This window comes from Molothrus ater, chromosome 8 (genome assembly GCF_012460135.2).
Source record: "Molothrus ater isolate BHLD 08-10-18 breed brown headed cowbird chromosome 8, BPBGC_Mater_1.1, whole genome shotgun sequence".
Classification (NCBI taxonomy): domain Eukaryota; kingdom Metazoa; phylum Chordata; class Aves; order Passeriformes; family Icteridae; genus Molothrus; species Molothrus ater.
In genome coordinates this window covers 33,892,785-33,914,937 of record NC_050485.2, presented here as the reverse complement: position 1 = coordinate 33,914,937, position 22,153 = coordinate 33,892,785, and the positions used below count along the sequence as shown (strand labels likewise).

The 22,153-nt window shown below is 44.6% G+C and overlaps 1 protein-coding gene across 3 annotated transcripts in view; it reads right to left on the bottom strand.

Moving 5' to 3' along the window:
* PTPRE (protein tyrosine phosphatase receptor type E) overlaps nt 1–22,153 on the bottom strand; it is a 92,679-nt gene that overhangs the window by 8,294 nt on the left and 62,232 nt on the right. For all 3 annotated transcript variants that reach the window (XM_036385900.2, XM_054515615.1, XM_036385901.1), the window contains exons 3-15: nt 17,774–17,876; nt 17,482–17,555; nt 15,943–16,079; nt 11,685–11,775; nt 11,378–11,454; nt 11,228–11,264; nt 10,253–10,350; nt 8,646–8,765; nt 7,670–7,830; nt 3,574–3,709; nt 2,660–2,809; nt 1,512–1,605; nt 995–1,071 (exon numbers count right to left, since the gene is read on the bottom strand). In XM_036385900.2, coding sequence (XP_036241793.1) covers nt 995–1,071; nt 1,512–1,605; nt 2,660–2,809; nt 3,574–3,709; nt 7,670–7,830; nt 8,646–8,765; nt 10,253–10,350; nt 11,228–11,264; nt 11,378–11,454; nt 11,685–11,775; nt 15,943–16,079; nt 17,482–17,555; nt 17,774–17,876 — 1,355 coding nt within the window. The remainder of the gene's footprint in view (nt 1–994; nt 1,072–1,511; nt 1,606–2,659; nt 2,810–3,573; nt 3,710–7,669; nt 7,831–8,645; nt 8,766–10,252; nt 10,351–11,227; nt 11,265–11,377; nt 11,455–11,684; nt 11,776–15,942; nt 16,080–17,481; nt 17,556–17,773; nt 17,877–22,153) is intronic.

Below are 22,153 nucleotides of genomic sequence, written 5' to 3'. Positions count from 1 at the left end.
TTCTCCCCAGGGAACGACGGGAGCAGCCTCAGGCTGCACCAGGGAAGGGGCAGGTTGGGTGGTAGGGGGAATTTCCCCACAGAAGATGTCAGTGAGTGCCCATCCTGGAGGGATTTAAAGCCATGTGGAGGTGGCACTTGGGGACATGGGGCAGTGCTGGGGGATGGTTGGACTCGATGGTCTGAGAGAGCTTTTCCAAATTCACAATGCTCAAGGTGAATTTCTCCAGTCATGGCTGAGGGGATGAGATGCTGCAGGATGACATTTCACAAGATCATCACAACAGCAGCTCCCAGCTTTTCTTTAGAATCAACTTCTGCCTCAAGTTTTGAGGTCCAGCTTTATTTCACAGAATCAATGAGGTTGGAGAAGACCTCTGAGGCCATTGAGTCCAACGTGTGACCCAACCCCAGTGCTCTGAGGGCACATCCAGCCTCTCCTTATTCCCATGCAGGTGTGATCTGCTGTGAAATCCACAGCCCACAGTCACTAACGTGGTTTCACTGCTTAAGGACATGATTAATTCTCATATTTCAACAAAAACAAGGCACAATCCCGTGTTCAGCTTCCAACAGGAAGCTGGGAAGAAAGCCTGGAATTCATCCAGCTCTGCCCAAGTAAAGGCTGGCTGCCAGACACTGTCACAGCTTTCCCTGTGCTCAACACTGACTTCTCTGTTTCTCAGAAAAGCAAATATTTACACCTGTTAACCTGACCCAGATAGTGGAATCACTGGCTGTAATTGTGCAGCTGATTTGTTTGGTCAGAATTGAATGAAAGATTTAGTTTATAAATCTAACAACAAGGTTTAAATTGCACAACCATTTAAGCTGAAATTAAAAACACCAGATAAGAAATGCATTTGGAAACTCCCATATAAACAAAGCTCATGTTCTTTGCAAGCTAAGCTGATTGTGCCTCTTTAAAAAGACCTATGAGCAGCAGCAAAATCTCAGATTTGGAAAGGAAAGGCATGAAAATGTTGTATACTTACATCTATGAAGGAAGCATTGATGTAATCTGTGTACTCCTGCCCTCTTTTCATGGACAGAATCACTCTGTTAAAATCATCTGAAAAAAAAAAAGTCTGGGCTTAGTTTCGAGTCTATAAAAAAAGTCTGGGCTTAGTTTCGAGTCCAATAAAAAAAGTCTGGGCTTAATTTTGAGTCCAGTCTTACTTTTGCCAACTGCCCATGGAAGAACAAACCCCACCCAATCTTTACTGTGAAATGTTCATTTTCAGGTGCAAACATCCCAGTGCTGCTCAGACTGTGCATGGAACCACACAGAAAAGGGGTGGTTTAACAGGTGAAATTGCTGAGTTATTTAATTCCAAATCCCTGACTGCAACAGATTTTAGGGTGATTCAGTAAAACCCAATTCACTGAATCTTTTACAGACGAGTTTGTAAGGGGAACTCAGAGCTGGGTTCTGCCAGCACACAGATCCAGTGTGTGCTCCCAGCCAGGATTCCTGGCACTGTCCCTGCAGAGGAGGAGCTGGGCTCTTACAGGGGATGATCTGGATGACCCTGGCTTTCTTCATGTTGGCTGGGAGGTTGCCAGTCCTCATGTTCTCCTTCATGATGCGCACGTTGGTCAGCTTCTGCAGAGAGCACAGAGCAGGAGTGAGACCCAGCACATCCTGCAGAGCCCTTGTGGGGTAAAAAATCCCTGCCACACTCACAGGGAGCCTGCCTGCAGCCACTGCCCTGTCCTGGCTATAGAAACTGAGAAGGAATAACAGTCACAGCATCCCAGAATGGGATGGGTTGGAAGGGACTTTAAACCCCATCCAGTGCCATGGGCAGGGACATCTCCCACTGTCCCAGGCTGGCCTTGGACACCTCCAGGGATCCAGGGGCAGCCACAGCTGCTCTGGGCACCCTGTGCCAAGGCCTGCCCACCCTCACAGCCAAAAATTCCTTCCCAGTATCCCATCCAATCTTCCTTCCCTCAATACTGTTGATTTTAGAACTTGTTGCTCTATCATCAAACTTATTTTAGATCATATTCCTTACCCAGTTCCCAATTTCTGGTTAACTTAGTTCTTTAAAGCAAAGAGAGAACTCCAGTTAACACCCAGATGTCAATTAATACTTTAAAACTACACAGAAAATAAATATTTTACCATAAGGATAATCATTAAAGAAATTCTAACTATTCCTTCAGGGAACTAAAATAATTTAAACAATGATCACACACAGCCAGTGTGGTTTTCTTCATCTGGGGTTTCTCCACTGATAAGAAATGGGGTTTTTGGGGTTTTTTTTTTTGATGTTTTTCTCCAGCCCTGTACCTTCCCTGCTGTCAGATACCTCAGAGTTAACAATCCCACTGGGATGCAGATTAGGAGCTCCTAATCCAGCTTCCTGTTCCAGCATTATCTGATCTGGCACCCTGCACCAGATTCAGAGAATCACTCCACTTTTCTTTATAAACAAACAAAAAGCATTTAGGGAAAGGCCATGGAATGACACAGCTCTGAATGAGGGAATGAGATTAAAATCTGAATTTAGGGAACAGAATGTTCAGCAAGGCCCCATTCACAACAAGCACCACATAAAACAACTCCTTCCCTTTTATGCACCTTTAAGGTAACACTTTTATCCTCTTGGCTTGCATCTTGGAAATCCTATGGCAGAGATTTCCATACTTACTTTAAATTCCTCTTCCAGCCCTATTTTGACCAGGTTTGGGGCTGCATTTTGGGAAGTCTGGAGGTGTTTTTCCAGGGATGACACATCCAGCTCCGTGTCACCGTAGAGGTAGTACTCGAGTAAGGCTTGGTAAATGAAGGAATATTGCATCTGGAAGGGACAGAGAGGAAGAGGAAGGGAGGGAAATGAGGAATTCTGGGACTTTTTTAATAATCCCAGAATGGTTTGGCTTGGAAGGGACCTTAAATCCCACCCAGTGCCACCCCTGGCGTGGCAGGGACACCTCCCATTGTCCCAGGTGCTCCCAGCCCCAGTGTCCAACCTGGCCTTGGGCACTGCCAGGGATCCAGGGCAGCACAGCTGCTCTGGGAATTCCATCCCAGCCCCTCCTCACCCTCACAGGGAACAATTCCTAATTCCCAATATCCCATCTAACTTCAAAACCACTGCTCTTTGTCTTGTCAGTGTTTGGTGACAATCTTCTAATTATTAACATAACAATAATTAGAAATTATTATGCTAAACCAGAGTTTTCCTGTTTGCTCACATTTCCACTCATATTCTCTGACATTCCACTCTCATGTGCATGGGAAAACCATGAGAAATAACTCCTAAAAATCAAGTGTTTCACATTGGTCTTCTCCACCTTTATCTTCTGCACCACCCCACATCCTTCACTGAGCTTTGTGCATTTTTGAATTAGAGAATCCCAGAACGATTCGGGATGGAGGACCTTAAAACTCATCCATCCCACCCCAGCCATGGACAGGGACACCTTCCAACATCCCAGGCTGCTCTAAGCCCCAATTTCCCAATTGCCCAATAGCACTGAGCTACAACAGAGTGGGAACACAGCAGCATTTCCCCTTCTGCCCAGGAAAAGCTGGAATTCCGGGTGACTGGAGTGCACTCACATCAGTCTGGACCATCTGTGGCCGCTGGTTGCGGATCCTGCAGACGAAGTCAAAGACATCCACCCTGTGCTCGGCGTGCATCATGTCGATGATGGCGTCGATGACGATGAAGGTGCCCGTGCGCCCCACGCCCGCGCTGGGGAGGGACAAACACGAGGTCATCACACACCCTCTGCACACAGAGACACGCTCCTCTCACAGGATTATCCTGTGAGAAAGCTCAGGGGAAAGGATTAGAACAATTCTCATCTCCGCTTGCTGCTCCTGTTGTTGGGCACTTGTGTGTGGCGGTGTTTGAGGGTCCCCAGGACAAGGGGAGAGATGAGAATCTTGACTCCATGTTTCAGAAGGCTGGTTTATTGTTTATGATATATATTATATTAAAAGAAAATGATATACTAAAACTATAGAATTAGAACAATTCTTATCTCCACTTGCTGCACCTCTTGCTGGGCACATTTGTGTGGCGGTGTTTGAGGGTCCCCAGGATGAGGGGAGAGATGAGAATCTTGACTCCATGTTTCAGAAGGCTGGTTTATTATTTTATGATATATATTATATTAGAAGAAAATGCTATACTAAAACTATACTAAAAGAATAGAAGAAAGGAGACATTAGAAGGCTAGACAAGAATGAATAATAAAAATCTGTGACTCTCAGAGCCTCAACACAGCTGGACCAAGACTGGTCATCAAGTAAAAACAGCTCCTATGAGCCCAATCCAAGATGCACCTGTTGGTGAACCATCTCCAGACCACATTCCACAGCCATCAGATACTCATTGTTTACATTTCTTTTCTGAGGCCTCTCAGCTTCTCAGGAGAAAACTCCTGGCAAAGGGATTTTTCAGAAAACATGTCAGTGACACCTGTGGAATGTGTTATGAGATGATTTACCACAGGGTGGTTTGTTAATTGGACACTGGATGGTGTTTGGAGAGATTGACCAATTAGGTCAAAGCTGTATGGGACAGTCTGTAAGGGTTACGAGTTTCTTATTAGTACAGTATAATACAGTACAGCTCAATAAAGCAATGGATCAGCCTTCTGCACTCATGGATCAGTGCTAATTACTCCCTGTTCAGGGGACTGTTGTTGCCACAATACAAACACACAAAAACCTCCTGGAATCACCCAAATCTGCAGGAACTGCTGCAGCAGTGAGCCTCATGCTCACACTGGATTGAAACATTAGATCTCAGATCCTTTAGTCCAGCAGTCCCCCCCATGTCCCCAGGTGCCACATCCACAGGGCTTTTAAATCCCTTCAGGAATGGGTTCCACCCCTGTGGCCTGTCCCAATGCCTGGTCACCCTTTCAGTGAAGAAATTCACAGAATTCCCAGAATCACTGGGTTGGAAGAGACCTTCAAGATCATGGAGTCCCACCCAGTCCCAACAGCTCAACTCAACCCTGGCACCCAGTGCCACATCCAGGCTTTGTTAAACACACCCAGGGATGGGGACTCCAGCACCTCCCTGGGCAGCCATTCCAGAACTTTATCACCCTTTCTGTGAAAAACTTTTTCCTTTTTCATTTTAACATGGACAGCAGAAAAAGAGGAGTGTTTTTAGCATAAAACCCCAGCTCTTCCTAGCTGATGGCATCAGAATTAAATTTAAAAAGACATTTGAAAAGAAAATCTGCTTGACCATCTCCAATAATTCTGTAATAGCTCTATAAGGCTAAGATAAAATAAATAACTATAATAATAACTCTAAAGGTTAAGATAAAATTTTAATTATTCTTTCAGGAATCTTTAGCTCCACATTTCCCAAGGTCACCATCCCTGAACACTTTTTGGTTTTTATATCCTTAAAAGCCACGAGAGGGAGCACGACTGTTAGAAATGACAAAATTCCAGCGACTTTCAGCTCTTCCTTCCAGAGGAAAAGGGCATGGCATCCTGTACTAGTCATGAGCAGCTCTCCTTTAACCTCTGGGCAGTTTGCTTGGCTGCAGTGGCCACAAACGCCTCCAGGAACACGATAAAAACGCCTCCCCTCCCCTCAGGGGCTCAAAAATACAAAGCAATTCTCAGCAAGGCAACATCAGGCTTTCAATAAGACCAGAAAAATAAAATGATTGTATTTATAGTACAATTATTTCCTTTCCACACACCCTTTACCAGCAGGGAAACCAAAACCCACGAGCTCCGCTGTTCCAGAGGTCTGGAGAGATGATGGAGATTCCCTTCCCTCTCCCTTCCATCCATCCCTCTTGGCCCTCTGGCACCACAAGGAATCCCCCTCATGTCCTAGTGCCTTAATTCCCACTCAAAAGAGATTGTTCTCCTCCTGACAGCCCTGGGAGCCACCTCTGAGCACAGATCTCCCTTCCCCAGTTCCCCCTGGTCCCTCAGCGCTCATTTCTGGAGGTTTCAGCCCAGCTCAGCTCCTCACTCCCTTTCCAGCCACGATCCCTTTTTGCACATCCCTGTTCCCAAATCTGGGATTTGGGATTCTGGATTCCATCCCTGCACGTTCCTGCTGAAGCTGGTGACTTCCTGCCCCTGGGCATTCACCTCCTGAGCGCCTCCATCTTCACCTCCTGAGTGTCTCCATCCTTAGCCTGCTTGTGGCATCCCTTACTCAGCCATTCCTCAAAGTCCTTCTCCACCCACTGAAAAAATTATATTTCTAAAAAAAAACCTATTTCTAAAAACGGACAGAATACAAGAATCAGCAGAAAACCCTGCCACTCCTCATTTTCCCTCCTTGACTTCCAAATGCTGTGTCAGTGTTGTATTCACTTCCCAAACCTCACTGCAGAGCTTTTGGCCAGGGTGGCTGGGGCAGATTTCCCTACAGCTCCCTAAAAATGGATGGTTACTCACTGCTGATGGCTTCCCTTTCCTTTTCCCAACAATTCAGTGGTGTCACATCCTGAGGGGGGACGGAAGCTCAGTGTCACCTCTGTCCTGCTCCACTTCTCACCCCGGCACACAACGGCCTCGTGTGCTCTGCTGGCCCTCGGGATTGAAATCTCTGCAGGTATTGGTGAAATTATTTTCTATTTTCCTGGCTTTTGGCTTTCCTTCTGCTGGTGACACCAAGCACAAGCAGCATTTCCTGCTGCTGCCAAATAAAGCTCAAGCCCAGAATGAGACTCCACACACAGCAAAGGGCTATAAAAATATTCTCAACTGAGACAACTCAAATCTACTTTTCCCATCTAAATGGTTTTTTTATTCATGACACCTGGGGGAGAAGGTGAATCCCAGCAGGACAAACACCCTCTTTTTCTCTATCACACATTTCCAGGGAGTATTTCTAGCAAGGAAAAAGAGACAAATACAGGAATTTACATTATTTTTTTGCCTCAAAGACAAGACCCAGACAGAGAAAGCTGTTCTTTTCTTTTCATTCTGCTCTTGTGCTCTTTTTACTCGAACCTTGCAATGAAAATTGCTCCTGAAAAGCCACTTCCTGCTTGGGGTGAGCTTACAGCTGCTGCAGAGGTTGCAATTATTCTCCTCAAACTGTTTGGGAGTTTGGTTTTAGTTTCATTAAAGATTTCAACAGTTTAGCAGCAAGATGTGCCTGTGTGAGTGACCAACGACTGGGAATTGGTTCTGGATTGGGATGAAGCACATTTTCAAAATTGCAGCATTTAAGTCTCTTGAATTCAAGTCTTTCTTCCAAACTTTTCAGGCATTTCATGGCTAATTTCCATTAAAAAACTGCAATTTGACTGTGGGAGAAGTGGGGATGAATTCCCAGAGCAGCACTGAGTGGCAAAGGCCACAGATTTCTATCACCAGTCTGTTTTTCTGACAAAGAACAGATTTATACCAAACAATGGAGATCCCTCATAAAGAAAAACCCCAAACAGCAGAACAACAACTTCTGTTTGAGTATTTAACTGGCAGCAAAGACAGAGCTTTGGAAAGCGTTTTTACTCTCAGCTCTCAAAAACTCAGCAGATTATTACCCTTGAATAGAAATATGTGAGTAATATAGCTATAAATATAAATGTATATATAAAATACATATAAAATATACATCAAATCTTAAAAATAAGTTTTAAAAAATCTCAATATATATAAATAATTCCAGGCCAAGCCACAAGAATGGTCTGAGGAGCACATAACATACCTACAGTGAACCACAATGGGTCCAGCATGGGCAGGATTCAAGGTCTTGACTTTTTTCAGGAATTTCAGCATGCCAATAGGCGTGAAAGGCACCCCAAAATCCGGCCAGCTGGTGAAGTGGAGCTGTGTGACCAGCCTTGGAGCTTTGCATCCCTCCTGGAGCTGCAGGAACACCCAGATACTCAGTGTGACATCTCCTTTTTCATGTCGCTTTTGTGGTTTTAGTAGTTGATAATTATCGAATTTTTTTTAAATGTTATTTAAGTATACAGACAGTATTAGTTATTTTACAGATATGCTTGAGTTGTTTGTATTGTTAGTTAGTTACAAAAACAAAAATATTGTTTGAAAGTTATAGCTATTTTTGTAGAAGTTAAACACATAACACATATTCTAATATTTTGCAAAAGTTAAAACTATAATATAGTTAAAACTATAACAAAATAATATAAAATAATTTAAAATAATAGTTAAAACTATAATATATTTATTACACTGGTCATAAATGAAAATATAATTAATAAATGATGTTGTGAGAATCCAAGTTCCACAGGGGCCAGATCACAACTATTATATCAAAAGCAGTTAAAAGTGATTATAAATATATTAAAATCCTTGTGATTAACAGTTGGTAAAAATGAATTTACAATAACAAAGCCAACAACCACTGGTAAAAGTTAATTTACAATAGCAAAAGCCAACAACCACACAGTTATTTAGCCTAAATCACTATGCAGTTGTTTTAAAAGTAGCTAGAAGTGATTATAAATATATTAAAATCCTTGTGATTAACAACTGGTAAAAGTTAACTTACAATGGCAAAACCAACAACCACGCAGTTATTTAGCCTAAATCACTATGTGGTTTTTGGCTAAAATCAGCCAAATTTCTGAAATTCTGATTTCTCAAATAGCCTCAATTCCTTCCAAGGGAACATTTGAGCTTTTCTGCATCCCCCAGGGCAGCTGGGGCCTCACCGAGTGCACGCAGAACTTGCGGATGGTGTAATCCACCAGCACCATGGAATCCTCCACGGACACACGGACACTGCCGTACGTCCAGCAGCCCTGGTCAGGCCAGTACTGGAAACACTTCTCCTGCACAAAAACATGGAATTTCAGGGACAAACATGAGGAATTTCAGAGCCAAGCATGGGGAATTTCAGAGCCAAGCACGGGGAATCTTGGAACAAAACCCAGGGAATCTTAGAGCCAAACCCAGGGAATTTCAGAGCCAAGCATGGGGAATTTCAGAGCCTAACACAGGGAATCTTAGAACAAAACACAGGGAATTTCACAACCAAACCCAGGGAATTTCAGAGCCAAGCACAGGGAATTTCAGAACCAAACATAGGGAATTTCACAACCAAACCCAGGCAATTTCACAACCAAGCACAGGGAATTCAAGAACAAAGCACATGGAATTTTAGAACCAAACCCAGGAGAATTTCACAACCAAACCCAGGGAATTTCAGAGCCAAACACACAGAATTTCAGAGCCAAGCATATGGAACTTTAGAACCAAACCCATGGAATTTCAGAACCAAGCACAGGGAATCTTAGAATCAAATAGAGGGAATCTTAGAACCAAATGCAGGGAATCTTAGAACCAAACCCAAGGAATTTCAGAGCCAGACCCAAGGAATCTCAGAGCCAAACAGATGGAATTTCAGAACCAAACAGATGGAATTTCAGAGCCAAACCCAGGGAATTTTATCGCCCTGACTTTGCTTTCACTGCCACGCTCTCCTAGGTGTATCCAGGGAAGGTGAGCGTGCAGAGCTCCTTATCTGGCACAACTTCAGCACCCTGCTGCTGCTTCTTAAATTGATGCAGAGAAGGTGAGAACAGCTTTGAACTGTTTTTTAACCAACTCAGCCCCCACAGCTTTTGTTTCAGTTTGGCAGCTTTGTTACAGGGTGTCCAACTGTGGGGACTGTGAGGTTTTCACTCTGATATGGAGCCTTAGCTGCAAACACTGAGAAATTCAAAGCAGTTCTGCTTTGGAGCCATCAGGAATATCCAGATTTAGCAGTTCTGGCTGCTCCCACTGGGAATTGGCCCTCATGGCCTGGCTTTGCTGTTTCAGCTTCATCGAGCTGCAGTGAAAGTGCAGGAAAATCAAATCCAGGAGGAAAACAAGGAATGCCCATCCTCAGGGGAGGAGTGGGGCACAGGAAGGAACAGCAGCACCCTCACGAAGTAGCAGCCTTCATTTCTCTTTGTTTAGTTGACAAACTGTGCATTTTTGAAACCTAATACTCAGGAAAAGGGGCAGAGTTTTTATCTTCATTCCTAATCAATCCCATCCACAAGTGCAGCCTTACACTGGGATAAAACCACAGGAGTTTTCCTTTGGCCCTGGGCTATGCAGGGCACAACTGGCCATCAGAATTTTCTCCTTGAGATCACCTGACTTAGAATGAGTATTTTAGAAATGAAAACTGTATTTTGGAGCAGAAACTCAGCTGTGCTGACAGGGGCCAGGGCAGGAAGTGGTGAGAAATGCACCTGGTCAGAGCCTGAGCAGCCAGGACTGCTCTCGGAGCACAGGGGACGTCCAGAGCAGGGTGAAAGCTCCTTACCTCCTTTCTTTCTTTCAGGTTGGTTAACATGACAATAATGGCTGATTTCTGCTCCCAGATCATCCTCCAGAAGTCATTGACTGTTTCCTGCTTGGGTCCTGCAGACAGAACAGGGAAATGCTCAGGAGAGGATGGGGCAGAGCCCAGAGCAGTCCCACACCCTGCCCTGGGCACCCACCCACAGCTGTGCCTGCTACACCTGCACAGCTTTGGAATCTACCAAATTTCTGTATTTATGTACTAAATAACCCCCACAACTCATGTTTTCTTTTACATCATCATGCACCCAAATCTACATTTTTGGAAGGAATCTCCTCTCTTGAAATACCACTCATAGAATCACAGAATGGTCTGAGCTGGAAAAGATTTTAAAGACATTTAAATCATTTAATCATTTACTTTCCTACTCCTTGCCATGGCAGGGACACCTTCCCCTGTCCCACGGTGCTCCAAACCCCAGTGTCCAGCCTGGCCTTGGGCACTGCCAGGGACCCAGGGGCAGCCACAGCTGCTCTGGGAATTCCATCCAGCCCATCCTCACCCTCACAGGGAACAATTCCCAATTCCCAAAATCCCATCTAAATCTACCCACTGTCAGTTTAAAGCCATTCCCTGGGTCCTGTCCCTCCAGCCTTGTCCCCAGTCCCTCCACAGCCCTCCTTGAGCCCCTTCAGGCACTGGAAGAGTCTCTAACACATTAACTCAAATATTATTTAATCTTTTCACTACTTTAACTACTATTTCCAGCAAAGAGGGTCAGGAGGGGGAAATGAGCCCCTGCCAGAGCAGAACCTACAGAACTGCCTGGAGGCAGCTGCTCACCTCACACACATCTCAAACTCATTTCAGCTGTAACCTCCAAACCCAGCCTCCCCCTGACCACCACCTGCAGCTAAAAACAACCTCTCCACCACATCTATAATTAAATGTGCTCAGCCCTGAGCTAGAGAGGAGAGAGAAATGAGAAGGAGTTACCTTGTGCTGCTATAAATTTATTCTTTTCTTTGTAACCCTGTGGAAACAAATGCCACAGCAGTTAAGGCTGTGAAAGGCCAAGGTGTGCTAGCAGAGAATTACTTCTTTAATGGCCAAAGTTGGGCCAGCTGTGGGCAGCCCTCAACTCACATCTATGTATGATGCATTGATGTAGTCTGAAGGTGGGACTCCATCAATTTGGGTCAAAATCACTCTGGAATGATCGTCTGAAAGAAAAGAAGGACATTGGCCAGTTATGCAATCTGAAATATGGTATTTCCTTGCAAGCAGGAGGCCTGGAAAAGCACAGAGCTCCCAAACCACAGACAACACAGGAACAGCACTTCTGACCAGTGCAATTGTTGTTATTTGAGTATTTTCAGCACAGGAGCACCACCAGCAGCCTGCTCAGTGCCAAAATGAATTGTCTGGTTTACAAGAAAAGCAAAAGGCTTACATGGCAGGATGTTGGGATATCTGTTCTTCTCCCTGTTTTCCTCCTTATTTGCCATTTCAAATGTTCCCTGCACATATCCAGACGTTAATGACTGAAAAAAAAAAAAGATATAGAGTCAATGTGTTAGAAAACAAACAATTTTGACTGCACACAGCTTAGGGAAAATTTGCATCCGACAACACTAAAAATATTTCAACTTTTCCCCCCCCAGTAACTTCAATTCCTCTCTATCCTGGCAGGTTTGACTCCAGACAAGGAGCTCAGCAGCTGGGGAGAGAGAAGGAATCTTTTCCCTCCGAGATCACAGTTATTTAGCAAATTGTTCAACTCTGAGCTGCTGCCTGGAGCTGCCATCTGCCACGGTGACTCAGAGCCACTGACAGCAGCCACAGGGGCTGGGCTGAGCCCCTCATCCACTGCTGAGGGCATCACAGACCCAACATCCTGCTCAGCTCTGCAGGTGAGGGCCCAGCCTTGGGTGAAAAGGAGGAAGGGAAAATAAATTATATAATAAATCAATCGAAATTTATTATATTAATTTTTATAATATAATAAATACTACAAATATAAATATACAAATAATGTATTTGTCATATTATAAACAATGATAATATAATAATAATTCTATTATTATGTTATTTCGCATTATTAGAATATATTATACTATAATTATAATATAGAATATCTGTATATTATATATTATATAATATACAATATTATATATTATTAATATAATATATAATTATATATATTCTATGCTATAATATAATTATATTATAATTATATAATTATATTTTAATATAATATAATATATAACATATATACTATATTATATTATTGCATATTATTAAAATATTATATTATTTATTAATAATAAACAAATTTTTTATTATTGGGTTAAAATAATTTTAATAATAAAGGGTTTTTATGCAGCGTGAGTTGAGTTCTGAGCGCAGGTAAATTTAGTCTGGCTCAAAAGTAACCCAACAGCCATGGAGGACAATAAACCAAAGGAAAAAGCAGAGCAGAGGGTGAAGATGCAAGCGAGGAGGTGCCCAAGGTGAGCTCCTCCACAGCTGAGATGCTGCCACTGCAAATGGACCAAAGCAGAACCGAATTTCGAGAAGTTTTTTCAGTGGATTTCATGAAGTTCCTTCAGCTGAGCTCCAAAGGCCCCAGTGGCAGCAGGGTGGGTCCCAGTGAGGTGAAATCCCAGCAGCGTGGGAAGGCAGCAGCACCTGGTGCCCCCCTGTGCCTCCCCTGCCAGGCTGAGCCACACAGGGCAAGGGCTGGGGCAGAGCAGGGCTGGAATCCCCCAGAACTGCACAGGGGGACACAGGGGACACAGGGGGACACAGGGGACACGGGGGACACGGGCAGCCCTGAGCCCCCAGCACACAGGGAACCTGCACACAGGGAACCTGCACACAGGGAACCTGCACTGTGGGGTTGATCTGTGGGGCTCTTGTGGCACACGAAGCTGTGAATGGAAAGCAGAGGAAGCTGAAAGAGGGCTGAGGAATAAAGCTGCTGTCAGACTGCTTAATTCCTCATGTGAATGAAGCTCGTGGCTTTTTATCAGCCCATTTTGCTGATTAAAGTACATTTCTGAAAAACAAAACCAAAAAAGAATAGGGGAAGGTGTCCCTGCCCATGGCAAGGAGTTGGAACTGGATGAACTTCAAGCTCCTTCCAACCCAAACCATCCTGTGACCCTATGAAATAATTATCTTTTTAACCACAATCTCTTCAAACTCCAAGTCAGGCACCCAATTTTCACATAACAGCCAGAGAAGGTCTGGATTTTCCTGACAGCAGCCTTTTTCCCCAGCCCTCTTTCAACCTCCTCTCTTTTCCATTCACAGCTTCGTGTGCTACAACAGCCCCAGCAAACCAAGCCCACGATTGCAGGGTTTCCTGTGGGCTGGGGGGGTCAGGGCTGAAATGAAAAATCCATTTAAAGGAATTATCTTTGGCCAGATCTCCTGTGCCCCTGAGCCCTGCAGGGCCCAGGCAGCTCCTGGTGCCCAGGGTGGGTGCTGAGCCCAGAGCAGAGCCCAGCTCCTGCTGCACCCACGGGGAGGATGTGAATCACCCCGGCTGCTCCTCTGCACATCCTCCCAAATCCACCCTCCCAAATCCACCCTCCCAAATCCACCCCAAATCACGAGGAGCTGACGGGTCCTGCCTCGTCTGTGCCACCCCGCCCTGACCTGTGTCCCCAGGCAGTGACCCTGAAATCCCACTGGAGCTCTGAGAGGCTCAGCCCACCCAGGATCAGCACATTTTTAGCACTGGAGGAGCCACAGGGGTGTCTTAATCAAGCCAGCATTTAAATTTCAAAAGAAAGCTCTTAGGGGAAGCTTTTCAGTAATTAATCAGCAATAATCCCAAACTTCCAGGGATGATCAACCGAGGTAGGGGCTTTACAGAAAGGAATCCATTTTATTTTAATTTTTTGTTCTTCTTTTTTCCTGTGAAGAAAGAACACACTCTTCCAGTGCCCAATGCTCACAAAGGAATCACATAAAAAAAGAAGGAGCCTCTGCTGTTCTGGTGAGTGTCCAAGGGGTGCCATGGACCTCTTGAGGGTCATGCAGGCTTTAAGGACAAAATCAAAGGTGCTGGAGAACAACATTAGGCACATAAATCCAAGAGAACTGTCCTCAGAGTCAGGAACTGTCCTCAAAACTCTTTTCTCCCTGCTGGGTGTCTTCATCTTTTCAAGTCTGGTTTCTTTTTACCAAGGGGCCAAACTCCTCAGGTTGGTGCATGTGCCTGGCTCCCAGAACTCACCATTTTCAGCCCAAATTTGTCCCTAATTCCCACTGGAGCTCCTGTATCTATATTCCCAGGGATGCCTGGCCCCTGACATGTGGGATGTGGAGTGGGCAGAGATCCCTGGAGCATCCCCAGGGCAGGGCTGAGGCACAGAACCAGAGACTCATGGAATGCTTTGGGTTGGGAGGATCTTTCAAAACCCACCCAGTGCCACCCTGCCATGGCAGGGACAGCTTCCCCTGTCCCAGGCTGCTCCAAGCCCTGTCCAACCTGGCCTGGGACAGTTCCAGCCCTCCCAGGCTGGAGCACACAGCTCATCCAGCCACATGGAAAAAACCACATTGAGCATCAACCCCACCACTGCTCATTTTTGGGGATCAGACCTCAGGCTTTTGGGTGTGGACAGAATCCCATATGCTCACAGCATAGGGCAGAAAATTACCAAAGCAAAGAGGGGTTTAAAAATGAAAACAGATGGTTTGTTTCATTCTGAACCTCAGAGCAAATGCATCAGGAGAGTCCAAATTCACCAGCGCACACCGTGTCAGGCTGGTCCTCACCACTTTCATTTTCAGCTTTGAGAAGAAGGATTTCCACAATGCTCCTGTCTGATAAGGCAAAAGTCTGTGGTTTAAATTTAAGTCATCAACCAAAGTGCAGCTCTAAATATGCTCCCAATTAAGGAGGTAACTCAGCAGCCTGCCTAATCAACACGTGCCTTGGCTCTCACAAATCCACGCCTGACATTTAAACTCCTGCTCTGCTTCTGCTGTGGAGGGAAGTGAAGTCAAGTCATAAAAAATCTGAAAAAAGCCCCCAACTCAGTCAGACTCCTGGTGTTCTGTTTCTCCAAAGGACTCCTGCAGGAGCTCAGCACAAACTCCAGGTGCAGCTCATCCCTACAACCACAAAATCCTGCCCAAGGCCACGCTCAACAGGAAAACCCTGAGAGCTGAGACACCTCACAGAAACTCTGTGCTGCAAAAGGGGAGTGCTGGGATGGCAACCAAGAGCCAAAAGTCAAACTATCAGGAAAAAAGAAGTCAAATCTCACCAAGACAAAGTCAAATTATCAGGAAAAAAGAAGTCAAACCCCACCAGGGCAATATTAAGGCCGCACTGCGTCCTCTCCTCTAAATACCTCCCATGGAGGTGAAACACCCAGATCCCCCAAAAGCCCCCAGCACCATCATGAAAAGCAATGCTGAAGAGGTTTATATTCAATGTTCCTCTCCTCCAGCTTCAGGCAAACACTAAAGACCTTCTTTAAATGTTAGCAAGAGGCAAACAGTTCATATAATACCAATTCAGCATCACCAATCAGTAAAAACTCCAGGTTTTATCCAGATGAAAGGTCCCCACACACGACAGAACCTGTAGGAACAGCACCAATCATGCACCAAACACAGAATTATTAATACTCACAAATATTTTGGGTTTTCCGCCATTTTCAGCCATCCATGTAAGAAAAACTTACATTAAACTCCTCCCTGAAGAGTTTCCCCTCGTCGGCCGAGCGTATCCGGATTTCCTCCTCCAGGTTTTCCACAGGAATAGGGAAATACTTCTTGGGGCCTGAGGGAGACCTGCTGAGCAGCATCACCCGCTGCTGTTCTGTCAGCACAAGGGCAGCACGTGTTAAAGGCACGGCCAGAGCCACAGATCCCAACTACAAATTCATCTTGGTGCTGAGAGACGCCAAAGCAAACTGCTGCCATGACACCCTGAGGTGCTAAAGGGGATTTAGAGGAAATAAAACCACCAAATCATAGGCCAAGGGGTTGCTTTGAGAGCATAATGGTGTCAAGAAGAACCACTGCTGGTGAAATGAATGATTTCTCTAGTTACACTGGATTTAAAAGCGACCAAGGTTTATTCAGAAAAGGAGAAGGCTCTTTCTGCTGACATGGCAAGGACAGCTTTTGGCACTTATCACCAAAGAGGTGCTGCCAGATTATTTAATTTCAAGGGGAAATAATGCTAATAATAATAATAATAATAATAATAATAAATAATTTAGCTATAACTTGGCAGCCATCAGAAGCTGTGCCCCAAGAGGAGCTGCTGCCCTGCGCACAGGAACACCCCGGCAGGAAGCTGATGGGTATTTTTAGGTTTTTGGCTTTTCCTCTGACTGTCACCCTCTTCAGCTCACTCATCCCTTCACACATGGTCAAGTGGGGCTGACACAAACCACAGATTGATTATTTCGTCTTTAACTTGATGATTTTTCTCTGGGTTGTGATTAGAACAACTTGCCCAGCCCTCCCCGGTTTGAGCTGGGCCCCACAGAGGAGCCAGCCTGGAGTTCCCCACGGGCAGAAACAAACCCAGCACAACTCACACCAGGGGGAAACACACTGAACTCCTCAGAGGGTTTTATTTCAGCACCTCTGGCTCCAAACTGCCCCATCTCAACCCCTTGCCTCACGTTCAGAAAGCACCCAGTGTATTCACAAAGTGTTAAGGACTTCTTGCCCCGTTTTAAGAAGAAATCCTGCAATTCCTTCTCCAGATATAAGGATCACAGTGTTAAGGACTTTGCCCCCATTTTAAAAAGAAATCCTGCAATTCCTTCTCTAAATACAAGGATCACAGTGTCACAAATGTGGATCTCAGCTGGCACCCTGGTAAAACATCTCCAAAGAGGCCAGGGAGGTTTTACACAGAAACATTTGCTGCATCACAAAGTGAAACCTATTTCAAACCAGCAACTGAAAATTAAAATGTTCCATAGACTGCTTGAGTATGATTTCTAAATATGGATCTCTAGTCCAAGGCCAGCTTGGAGGGGACAGCCAAGGGCTGGGAGATGTCCCTGCACATGGCACCAGGGCTGGAACTGGATGAGTTTAAGGTCCCTTCCAACCCAAACTATTTGTGATTGTATTTTTTCAGACTATTTTCTCTTTAACAACAACCCTGTCACTTATATTAGAAACAAAAGCAAACACTGAGTAATTCTGAATTAAAGACAGAAATAAAAGTGAGAGTTTGAAAGTGAATCTGCCCATACCTTGTTCTTCCAAGATCCCATTTGGCATCTTCTTGTCCCCGGAGTTGACCACAGCCTTCCTGTGTCTCCTGAACCTGGAACAACAGAGGCACCACATCAATCCACAATTCTGGCAAGAGCTAAGCAGCAGCATTTCCCCCCAGGCCCTTTTTTACAGACAATGTAATTCTGGAGAAGCTCTTTCTGTTCATGCTGGCAGGGAGAGCAGGGCAGGCACGAGGCTCTGCCTCCCTTCTGCTTCCGTGGGAGGGCTCAAAGAAAGGATGGGCTGAGCCCACGGAAAACCACCCACCTGAAAAAATACCCCACCAGCACCACGAAAATGATCACCACCAGCACCAGGATCAGCAGGGAAGTCAGCAGCTCCTTGTGCAAGGTGTTCTCCTCGGTGGAGTCTGGGGACAGAACGAGAAATGTGGAATATGAGACAGGGATTGCCTCATCTGGCACAAAAACCGTGCTTAAGGCACCAAAATTCTGCCCCATTATCTGCCTCTGCTTACCAAAAGCTTCATAATACCATGATACAGGCAAAGCTCAAATTGAAAGTTAATTTTTATTATTTTTCAGGTTTTTTCTCCCTCGTCAAAAGCACAACCAAACCAGTGCTGCTGAGAAAATCCAAGCTATTTTTCAATTTCCCTGTAATCAGAGAAAGTTGAACAGTTATAAGGTACCAAGCTGAATTTGAAGCCCATTAAAAGGTTTGCTGCAGTGCCCTCATGCACATCAGCTGCTTCTCAACCACCTTTCATATATATATATATATATATATATGTATAAAATGCTACCTTTCACAGGAATTCTATTCACTGAAATTCTAAGAGATTTTATTCACTAAAATTCTATATAAATATAAGAACAAGTAGGAATAATGACATTTTTCTCAGAATGGAGATTAAAGAACATCTTTGTTATATCTGGTACAAGCTCTGAGTCTCACCCTTCTGTTCACAGTGTTTTGTGGAAGTATCTCTTTACCTTTCACTTTCATTATGCTTCTATAACCTTTTCGTTCTACTGAATAATTCAATACAGAACAGATTAAAATCATTAAAAACCCAACATGTTTTATTTAAGGAAGCCAAACTCCCAGACTGAACCTTCAGCAAGCAAAACACAACCCTACAACCACTCTTCCAAAATTAAGGCAATTTCTGCTGCTGCTGGTATTTCGGATTTTTTTTCTCTTTTGAACTACATTTATACACTTTAAAGAGTTTTTTTGCCATTCCTACAGTGGTCTTTGAGAGCTGACTGACAGAAGGGTTGGATGGGATACTGGGAGGGAATTCCTGGCTGGGATGGAATTCCCAGAGCAGCTGTGGCTGCCCCTGGATCCCTGGCAGTGCCCAAGGCCAGGCTGGACATGGGACTTGGAGCACCTGGGACAGTGGAAGGTGTCCCTGCCATTTTTAAGTTCCCTTCCATCCCAAACAATTCTGAGATTCAAAAAAATATTTAGGAGTAGGCAACACCTGCAATAATCCAGAAAGAATTCATGTGGATCAGACAAACATCCAGAATTGATGGCTACAAAACCATCTGAGTGTTGGGGGCAGCTGGAAACTCTCTGGGCGCTCCACAGGGTAGGAGGGCATGGGGAAAATTCCTGGAGAGGCACAGGTGAGCTCAGGACACACAGGGAAAAAGGGCCCATAAATCAACACCATAACCCAGAGACAGGGGAGGCAATAAAAGGCATGAGGGATGACTTTTAGGTGGTGTATAAAGATAAAAGTGACAGGCATGACAAAACTGCAGTCAGGAGCTTGGCAGGGGTTCAGGAAATCACTCCTGGAAGGAGTGGCTGGATGAGGATGAATAACCACCCAACACCTTCTGTGGGGTGTTCTGCAACTCTGCCTGGAAGCCAAGGCTGGCAAGGAAACAAACACACACACAAAAAAAAATAAAAATCCCTGGTTTTGTCCCTCACAGACAAAATGCAGCCACTTGCACAGAGTCAGAAATGACACCCTCAGGATGTCAGAATGTTCCAGCATTTAGGGGTTTGTGCTGGTTCTCTTTAGCTCTGTGACAAGACCCATGACATGACAGGGGAAACAACAAGTTTGCATCACAAGGGAGTTAAAATTTCCCTCAGACAATTACACAATAAAAAAGAAAAAAATCACCTCTCTCTTCCTTTCACAGAACTGCTGCAACACTTTTGAGGTGTCTGTGGAGAAGTGATTCCCAGGCAAACACTGAAAGCTCAATCCCAGCCAGGAAAAGAGAAGCTGAACCACCAGTACCAGTAAATGTGAGTTTAACATCTCAGAGCTGAATCCCACTGGGCAAGGCCAGCACAGCCCCCCTGGCACTGCACTCCCCCACTCTGAGTCTGGCCTGGAGGGACCTTTAATGGTCACACCATCCACCCCCTGATCTGAAACCACCAATTTCTGAAGTTCTGCTTTGCAAACTAATTCTTAGAATTGAGTGTCTGCAGAGAATCCCTCTGGCATTTAAATACCGAGCAAAATGAGCCAGATGCCTTCTCCATAACTCAGTTTCCTGATGCTGCCTCATTTTCTCCATGAAACTACCACCACGAGTCTCACAGGGAAGTCCCAGCTCTGGGTCCTCCTGGGTGTTACAGAGTCCTACAATGGTTTGGGCTGGAAGGCACCTTAAAAATCACCCAGTGCCACCCCAGTCATGGCAGGGACACCTCCCACTGTCCCAGGTGCTCCCAGCCCCAGGGTCCAGCCTGGCCTTGGGCACTGCCAGGGCTCCAGGGGCAGCCCCAGCTGCTCTGGGCACCTGTGCCAGGGCTGCCCACCCTGCCAGGGAACAATTCCCAATTCCCAATCTCCCATCCAAATTTATCCTCTGCCAGCTAAACCATTCCCTGTGTCCTGTCCCTCCATCCTTGTCCCCAGTCCCTCTCCAGCTCTCCTGGAGCCCCTTTAGGCCTTGGAAGCCACAGTGAGGTCACTCCAAAGCTTCTCCTCTCCAGTCTGAACAATCCCAGCTCTCCCAGCCTTTCCTCCATCTGAATATTTTGGTTCATTCCCACTCATTTGGTTCCCACTGAACATTTTGGTTCATTCCCACAGCTCCAGCTCCTCCCCAGGGCTGGACACGCTGTCCTGGCTGGGATCTCTCCAGAGAGGAGAGACACAAAGTCTTATTTTCACATTGCCATTGACTTGTTGGAAGTTGAAACCAGCACTAAAGAGGGGCCCCAAAGCTGCCCCATTTCCCTGCCTTCTAACCTGCAACTCCTCTGATAAATTCATCCCCTCTGAAGGCTCAGACATCAGTGATGGGAAGGGATTGTGAGGATTCAAAGGCACCAGGAGCCCTCATGGAGCAAATACCAGTGGAATGTAAACATTTGGAAAGGTATTTAAAGGTTTACAACTGCAGCTCCCAGGCTGCTTGCACATTTCAACAACTCCACAAGTAAAAATACAAGAGGAAGTAAAACAATCCAGGCTATGATTAATGCTGGGGAACTTACAAATATTTGAATTACCAGGAGTTACGGGATGGTCACGGACAATATCATGAATAAACAGACTGTAACAAGGATCTGGGAGCATTAAGGTGTCTCTACTGGAAATATACATTTATTTATGCAAATCCTAATAAATATTAGCTTGGCAGTCAGAACTAGATGCTCCCTTCCAACCCAAACCATTCTGTGGTTTGATGGTTTATATTTATTTAATGCAGTTGAATACCTGGAGTAAAGATCAGGGCAAATTCCCAGTAAATGGCAGCGCAGTAAAGCCCAGAATATTCTCATTTTCTGAAAGGGAAATTTCAAGGTAGCAATTTCATGGCTGCAATTTCAGGGTGTTCTTGTAGGAGGTAAAATGGAAGCAGTGCTAAAAATCGACCCATCCAGACAAGGTAACCATGTTTTAAATAAGAATAAAGCTGACATTGTAATTCAGCAGATCTTTGAAAAAAATCAAGGCAGCTCAAATAATGACATGAAATCATTTATACCTATTCCTTTCAGAATCAAAAGTATCTTTTGGGATCACACATCAAATTAGCATGCAAAAGGAAAGCTGATTTTTTTAAGGCTCTTTTAGTTCTTTCCATAGTCTGTTAAATGGAGTTTTCTTTATGCTTCAATCAAAAATCTTTATTTTTGTATTTTAAAATGCTGTATTAATTCAATGGCTATCAAATTTATTAGATAATCCAATTATCTTGGTACTCTTTCTGCAGCAATGTAATTTTCAGGGTGCACCTAACTTGTCTGTCAGACAAAACTCTTCCTCACTGCAGAGCCAGGAAGGCTTTGATGTTTAGGAAAAACATTTTAGTCACACCAATCATTTCTGAATCATATCACTGAAATTAAGATTTAATTAAAATAGGGATGATCAGATTACTCTTATCCATATTATCAGACTTAAACTCAACACAATTTGGAATTAAGCTCTGAAGATGAACACACTGATAGCAAAACTCCCTTTGTTATTAAGATTCTGGGAAGTGATAAAAACAACAAGTGACTTCCCCTTCTCAATTCCCATATTCTGACATATTTAGCCCAATATTAGTAACTTGTTTTTCCACAGCTGAGGTGCCAGACAAGAAGCAGGGACCAAAAACTACTTGACAATACTTCAAACTGATTAATTAGCAAATTCACACTCGGCTAAAGCTTCATTCCTATGAATAATTTGGGGTTTTTTGGGAG